This window comes from Hyla sarda, chromosome 9 (genome assembly GCF_029499605.1).
Source record: "Hyla sarda isolate aHylSar1 chromosome 9, aHylSar1.hap1, whole genome shotgun sequence".
Classification (NCBI taxonomy): domain Eukaryota; kingdom Metazoa; phylum Chordata; class Amphibia; order Anura; family Hylidae; genus Hyla; species Hyla sarda.
Genome location: NC_079197.1, coordinates 61,869,444 through 61,877,828, shown reverse-complemented (window position 1 = coordinate 61,877,828; position 8,385 = coordinate 61,869,444). Strand labels below are relative to the sequence as shown.

Genomic DNA, 8,385 nt, shown 5'->3' with positions numbered 1-8,385 from the left:
AGAGCTCTTAATGAATGCTGCTTGAGTACTAAATACGATCTCCTTCTCTGAAAAGACATCTTTTACATCATCAAGCCATTTTGTGTTATCCACTTTGCCTGATAGAAGTTTTGCCATGCCCTCTCCTAGGCCTAGGGAGGGGTTAATAATATGTAGCACTGAATGTGATTCACACACTTGGTTCAAGACCTCAATGTTCCCTTTAGTTCCTGGATAGTATATTGCACTGATAGTGACTAAAGATATTAAAACTCAACTTTTATTAGATTCCGTTTTAAAAAATAAAAAAGTGCAAAATTCATAACATAACTACGGCCACCATCTACTACCTACTATTATAGTGTATCTGGGCGTAGTGAATTATTTGCTTTGATGTCAGTAATCAATTCAATTGATATTCATATATTGCACTCACCCTAGCAACAGTATGGTATTGCACAGTTCTCTATTGTTGCAATGTCCAAGCAGCTGGATGTCTTTAGATAATTGCACCATTCCCTTAAGTGTTTAGCTAACACAGTACTTGTGAACTACCGAGGTTACTGATGATGACCTTGTTCACATTAATGGTTCACTTTGCGTTTTTGTTGTTTGAGGGTTTAAGTATCCACAGACCTCTACGTTAAGGTGCTCCTGTGTATCACAGCAATTGGTCATAGACAGTTTACTCTGACCACATTCTATATAAAGAGGGTGCTCGTGCATACATATTGTAACAATACTACTAAAGTGCAGTGCATGTGAGTTGGAGCAGACATACGGAATGTATTTAATCTGACAAATGTGAATAGTAGTAACCAGGTATTCTAGACTGGACCATTGATGAATATCCTTACAAACCCTTCCAAATGATGTTGCAAATATTAGTTAATATATACATTGATTAATTGTTTGATTAGTACTTACCCTCCTTCATGTTACTCGCTCGGGAAAATGACAGCGTGAACGAATACGAGGCCTGACACGCATGCCATTAGGTTGCCTAGTAGATTGCACTGCAAGCGAGGCTTGCAGTGCATGTTTGTAAACGCGAACCCCAAGCAGCCAATCCTCTTGCACCTACGGCCTTGGACGTATATGATTGGTGCAAAAGGCATCAGACGCCGGGACCGGATGCAGGAGGGCGGCATGCTTGAAACAAAGGGGTTGGATAAAAGGTGCATGCTGACATCTCTTTTACTAAATCTTGTCAGCGATTCCTGATGAACGGACAATGAAACGCGTTGAATCGCAACTGAATATTTCTACATTGAAAACCCTGACGGCTGAAGCAAGTACCTGGGAGAAAGGTTTTTCAATCATCCATACATGCACTGCACTTTAGTAGTATTGTTACAATATGTATGCACGAGCACCCTTTTGATATAGAATGTGGTCAGAGTAAACTGTCTATGACCAATTGCTGTGATACACAGGAGCACCTTAACGTAGAGGTCTGTGGATACTTAAACCCTCAAACAACAAAAACGCAACCTATCCTGACCTCCTATCCCGTCCTCCATTCCCGTCCTCCAATCCCGACCTCCAATCCTGACCTCCTATCCCGACCTCCTATCCCGTCCTCCTATCTCGACCTCCTATCCCATCCTCCTATCCCGTCCTCCTATGCCGGCCTCCTATCCCGACCTCCTATCCCGTCCTCCTTAACCGTCCTCCTATCTCGACCTCCTATCTCGACCTCTTATCTCGACCTCCTATCCCGTCCTCCTATACCATCCTACTATCCCGTCCACCTATCCCGACCTCCTTTCCCATCCTCATATCTTAACCTCCTATACCAACCTCCTATCCCGTCCTCCTATCCCGTCCTCCTATCCCGACCTCCTATCCCGACCTCATATCTCGTCCTCCTATCCCCACCTCCTATCTCGACCTTCTATCCTGACCTCCCATCCTGTCCTGATATACTGACCTGTAATATGTGTACCAGGTAATGAAATAGCTCCAGCCGTACGGAAATTATATGGGAACATACATTTCCCATTGATTTGCATGGGACTTTAAAAAAGAAAAACCCGACCCTCACAAATGGGGGTAGTTAAGGGTTAAATTTACTATCCTATATTTTAAGTGGACATATAAGTAACATGTGACCAAGTATAATCGAAATATCTCCAGCCTTTTGGAAGTTATGCAGTAACATATATTTCCCATTGACTTGCATGGGACTTTAAACATAAGCCCCGCCCCTGGCAAATGGGGGTGAGTAAGGGTTAAATTACCTATCCTATGTTTGTTGTTGACATATAAGTAACATGTGTGCCAAGTTTCATGTTAATATCTTTAGCCATTTGAAAGTTTTTGTGGAACATACATACATACATACATACATATATATACATGTAGAAAGCCTATCCAGCTGCATTTGTGGGAGGGGCTTAGCATATTTAACCACCCTGACCCCTCCCTCGGGGCGTATGCTGGGTTGATGTAAGTGCGGGGGTTCTTTTCGTTGCGTACGCTGGGCCTGTCGGGTGTTGGTGCAGGTAAATGCCGGGTAACCGGCAGGGTTATTACTCACGGTACCCGGGTCCGTGGCTTTGCTCCCCTCGAATGGCGGGCAGGCTCCGGCACCCAGCAGTGTCAGCACATGGCAGTTTGCGGCGGGGCAGCGCTGTCCGAGCGGTCCGTATGTGTCCAGGTACCTGGACAGGGTTGCGATACCTGGCAGGCTTGTCCGGTGCGAGGAGTCGCGTCCCACGTGGGCCTCCCCGCTCAGGCGGTGTCATGTGACACACGGGACTCCGGCCGGGCGGAGCCCCGACGTGTCAGTGGGTACAGCAGACTTGTATTGCAGTTCCGCCTCTGGTCGGTAGGTGGCGCTGCACTACAGGTAAAGTTTAAAAAAAAAAAAGGGAAAATGCATTTAATGGTGTTGCTGGAAGCCCAAAACGCTGGGAGCCAGCGGTATTGGTTAAATGTAATATGCTAAAGCTAAGGGTAGTTCACCTGGCTGCAATTGCACAGCCAGGTGATAGAAAAAAAAAATTTAAATATACAAATAAATATACATAGTTATAATAAAGTAAGAAGAGTAATTGTTTTTAATACATGGTTGCAATGTCACATGATAAATCATGCATTGAGGGGTCTTGGTACACCGGTGTTTGGTGCATGTTGCGTGCGCAAGTGGTCAGGTAGCTTAGAACAACGTTTCTCCTCTCCTCCCCAGAGTGGGTGGTCTGTATACGGTTGGTGGTCTTTTCATTCCTGTTTTTCTTTTCCAAAAGCTACACCGGTGGCTACGGTCAGTACCAATCGGATATCGTTCCGTTTTTATTCCTCATCTTGCACGGTCACTGTGTTTTTAGTGAGATCGGGTTCTTGTTGTCTCCACTTTCATAACACTTCCATCACACTAGTTGAATGGTAAAAACTGCAGCTGTTATCTGGAGGTCCACAGTTTGGAGATCACTGTGCAGTGGTCTCTAAACTATAGCTCTCCAGATGTTGCAAAACTGCAAATCCCAGCATGCCGAAACAGCAAACAGCTGTCTCGGCATGCTGGGAGTTGTAGTTGTGTACCTCCAGCTGTTGCATAACTACATCTCCCAGCATGCTCTTCGGCGATCAGTACATGCTGGGAGTTGTAGTTTTGCAAAAGCTGGAGGCACACTGGTTGGAAAATACTGAGTTAGGTAACTGAAGGTTTTCCAATCAGTGTGCCTCCAGCTGTTGCAAAAGTACAACTCCGAGCATGCACGGTCTGTCAGTACATGCTGGGAGTTGTAGTTTTGAAACAGCTGGAGGTTTGTCCCCCCATGTGAATGTACAGGGTACATTCACACATGCAGGTTTACAGTTAGTTTTCTGCTTCAAGTTTTGGCTGCGGCAAATTTGTCGCCGCAGCACAAACTCCTAGCGGTAAACTCATTGTAAACGCCCACCAGTGTGAACGTACCCTAAAAACACTACACTACACTACACTACACTAACACATAATAAAGGGTAAAACACTACATATACACCCCCTTACACTGCCCCCCCCCCAATAAAAATGAAAAACGTATCGTACGGCAGTGTTTCCAAAACGGAGCCTCCAGCTGTTGCAAATCACCAACTCCCAGCATTTCTGGACAGCCACTGACTGTCCAGGCATGCTGGTAGTTTAGCAACAGCTGGAGGCACCCTGTTTGGGAATCACTGGCATAGAATACCCATATGTCCACCCCTATGCAATCCCTATGAAGTCCTCAAATGCGCATGGCGCTCTCTCACTTCAGAACCCTGTACTATTTCAAGGAAACAGCTTAGGGCCACATATGGGGTATCTCCACACTCGGGAGAAATTGCACTACAAATTTGGGGGGCTTTTTTTCCTTTTACCCCTTATGAAAAGGAAAAGTTGGGGTCTACACCAGCCTGTTAGTGTAAATTATTATTTTTTTTTTAAACTAACATGCTGGTGTTGACCCATACTTTTTACTTTCACAAGCGGTAAAAGCAAAAAAAGACCCCCAAAATTTGTAACGCAATTTCTCCTGAGTACGGAAATACCCCATATGTGGGCGTAAAATGTTCTGCGGACCCACAACAAGGCTCAGGAGTGAGAGCGCACTATGTACATTTGAGGCCTAAATTGGTGATTTGCACAGGGGTGGCTGATTTTACAGCAGTTCTGCCATAAACATGAAAAAATAAATACCCACATGGGACCCCATTTTGGAAACAACACCCCTCACGGAACGTTACAAGGGGTATAGTGCGCCTTAACACCCCACAGGTGTTTGACAAAATAGTTTGATGGGAAAATGAGAAAAAACAGTTTTTTCGCTAAAATGCTGGTGTTACCCTAAATTTTTCATTTTCACAAGGGAAAATAGGAAAAAAGTCCCCCAAAATTTGTAACCCCATTTCTTCTGTGTAAGAACATACCCCATATGTGGATGTAAACTGCTCTGCGGGTGCACTACAATGCTCAGAAGAGAAGGAGCGCCATTGGGATTTTGAAGAGCAAATTTGTCCGGAATTGAAGGCCACGTGTGTTTACAAAGCTCCCATAGTGCCAGAACAATGGACCCCCCCACATGTGACCCCATTTTGGAAAATACACCCCTCACGTAATGTAATAAGGGGTGCAGTGAACATTTATGCCCCACAGGTGTCTGACCGATTTTTGGAACAGTGATCCGTGAAAATTTAAAATTACATTCTTCATTTGCACAGCCCACTGTTCCAAAGATCTGTCAAACGCCAGTGGGCTGTAAATACTCACTGCACCCCTTATTAAATTCTGTGAGGGGTGTAGTTTCCAAAATGGGGTCACATGTGGGGGGGTCGACTGTTCTGGCACCACGGGGGGCTTTGTAAACGCACATGGCCCCCGACTTCCATTCCAAACAAATTCTCTTTCAAAAAGCTCAATGGCGCTCCTTCTCTTATAAGCATTGTAGTGCGCCAGCAGAGCCCTTGACGTCCACACATGGGGTATTTCCATACTCAGAAGAAATGGGATTACAAATTTTGGTGGTCATTTTTTCCTATTACCCCTTGTAAAAATGTAAAATTTGGGGAAAACACAGTATTTTTGTGAAAAAATAATTTTTTTCATTTACACATCCAACTTTCACAAAAAGTCGTGAAATACCAGTGAGGTGTTAAGGCTCACCGTACCTCTTGTTATGTTCCTTGAGGGGTGTAGTTTCCAAAATAGTATGCCATGTGTTTTTTTTTTTTTTGTTTTTTTTTTTGCTGTTCTGGCAACCTAGGTGCTTCCTAAATGCGACATGCCCCCCAAACACCATTTCAGCAAAATTTGCTTTCCAAAAGCTAAATGTGACTCCTTCTCTTCTGAGCATTGTAGTTCACTCGCAGAGCATTTTACGTCCTAACATGGGGTATTTATATACTCAGAAGAGATGGGTTTACAAATTTTGGGGGGCATTTCCTCCCATTACCCTTTGTAAAAACGATAAATTTGGGGGAAAAACTGCACTTTAGTGATTAGTGAAAAAAAATTTTTTTTCATTTACACATCCGACTTTAAAGAAAAGTTGTCAAACACCTGTGGGCTGTTAAGGCTCACTGGACCCCTTGTTACGTGCCTTGAGGGGTGTAGTTTCCAAAATGGTATGCCATGTGGGGGTTTTCTGCTGTTCTGGCACCATAGGAGCTTCCTAAATGTGACATGCCCCCCAAAAACCATTTCAGCAAAATTCACTCTCCAAAATCCCATTGTCGCTCCTTCACTTCTGAGCCCTCTAGTGCACCCGCCGAACACTTGACATACACATTTGAGGTATTTCCTTACTCGAGAGAAATTGGGTTACAAATTTTGGGGGGATTTTTCATCTATTACCCCTTGTAAAAATTCAAAAACTGGGTCTACAATAACATGCAAGTGTAAAAAATGAAGATTTTGAATTTTCTCCTTCACTTTGCTGCTATTCCTGTGAAACACCTAAAGGGTTAACAAACTTTCTGAATGTCATTTTGAATACTTTAAGGGGTGCAGTTTTTATAATGGGGTAATTTATGGGGTATTTATGATAAGAAAGCCCTTCAAATCCACTTCAAAACTGAAGTGGTCCCTGAAAAATTCCGATTTTGAAAATTTTTTGAAAAATTGGAAAATTGCTGCTATACTTTGAAGCCCTCTGGTGTCTTCCAAAAGTAAAAACATGTCATCTTTATGATGTAAACATAAAGTAGACATATTGTATATGTGAATCAATATAACATTTATTTGGATTATCCATTTTTCTTATAAGCAGAGAGCTTCAAAGTAAAAAAAAAAAAGCTAAATTTTCTATTTTTTTTATCAAATTTTGGAATTTACTAAGAAATGATGCAAGTATCGACAAAATTTTACCACTAACATAAACTAGAATATGTCACAAAAAAACAATCTCGGAATCAGAATGAAAGGTAAAAGCATCCCAGAGTTAATAATGCTTAAAGTGACAGTGGTCAGATGTTCAAAAAATGGCCGGGTCCTTAAGGTATATTTGGGCTGGGTCCTTAAGGGGTTAAACATAAACCCCGCCCCTGGCAAATGGGGGTGAGTAAGGGTTAAATTACCTATCCTATGTTTGTTGTTGACATATAAGTAACATGTGTGCCAAGTTTAATATTAATATCTTTAGCCGTTTGGATGTTTTTGTGGAACATACATACATACATACATATAAATATATACATGTAGAAAGCCTATCAGGCTGCATTTGTGAGAGGGGCTTAGCATATTTAACCACCGCTGACCGGTCCCTCGGGGCGTATGCTGGGTTGATGTTCTTTTCGTTGCGTACGCTGGGCCTGTCGGGTGTTGGTGCAGGTAAGTGCCGGGTAACCTGCAGGGTTATTACTCACGGTACCCGGGTCCGTGGATTTGCTCCCCTTGAATGGCGGGCAGGCTCCGGCACCCAGCGTCATCAGCACACGGCAGTTTGTGGCGGGGCAGTGCTGTCCGAGCAGTCCGTATGTGTCCAGGTACCTGGACAGGGTTGCGATACCTGGCAGGCTTGTCCAGCGCGAGGAGTCGCGTCCCACTTGGGCCTCCCCGCTCAGGCAGTGTCACGTGACACAAGGGACTCCGGCCGGGCGGAGCCCCGATGTGTCAATGGGTACAGCAGACTTGTGTTGCAGTTCCGCCTCTGGTCGGTAGGTGGCGCTGCAGTACAGGTAAAGTAAAAAAAAAAAAAAGGGACATTGCATTTAATGGTGTAATGGTGTTGCTGGAAGCCCAGAACGCTGGGAGCCAGCGCTATTGGTTAAATGTAATCTGCTAAAGCTAAGGGTAGTTCACCTGGCTGCAATTGCACAGCCAGGTGATACAAAAAAAAAATAAATAAATAAATAAATAATAAAATATACAAATAAATATACATAGTTATAATAAAGTAAGAAGAGTAATTGTTTTTAATACATGGTTGCAATGCAACATGATAAATCATGCACTGAGGGGTCTTGGTACACCGGTGTTTGGTGCATGTTGCGTACGCAAGTGGTCAGGTAGCTTAGAACAACGTTTCTCCTCTTCTCCCCAGAGTGGGTGGTCTGTATATAGTTGGTGGTCGTTTCATTCCTGTTTTTCTTTTCCAAAAGCTACACCGGTGGCTACGGTCAGTACCAATCGGATATCGTTCCGTTTTTATTCCTCATTTTGCACAGTCACTGTGTTTTAAGTGAGATCGGGTTCTTGTTGTCACCACTTTCATAACACTTCGATCACACTAGTTGAATGGTAAACACTGCAGCTGTTACACATAGGCGCTGAGTTACTGCTAAATCTGATACGTTCATCAGATAGGGTTCAGTGCGTCATTGCTACTGTCACGTACGCAGAGCATTCTCGTCAAACGGGTAGTGGTCACTACAATCTTGACTCTTCTTAATGGGTGATCACTTGCCTGCGGTGGTTGCTGACACGTCTTCAGAGCCATTGCT

The 8,385-nt window shown here is 43.7% G+C and overlaps 1 protein-coding gene across 4 annotated transcripts in view; it reads left to right on the top strand.

Moving 5' to 3' along the window:
* Nucleotides 1-1,058: 1,058 nt before the first annotated feature.
* The window catches only part of LOC130291530 (uncharacterized), a 99,627-nt gene continuing 92,300 nt past the window's right edge, over nt 1,059-8,385 (top strand). For 2 of the 4 annotated variants that reach the window (XM_056540358.1, XM_056540356.1), the window contains exon 1: nt 1,131-1,289. Coding sequence is in view for 1 of the 4 variants with exons in the window: in XM_056540359.1 (XP_056396334.1) it covers nt 1,214-1,289 (76 nt within the window). In the remaining 3 variants the exon portion in view is untranslated. Of the gene's footprint in view, nt 1,290-8,385 lie in introns of all 4 variants that reach the window. The other 2 variants (XM_056540359.1, XM_056540357.1) reach the window with 2 other exon arrangements.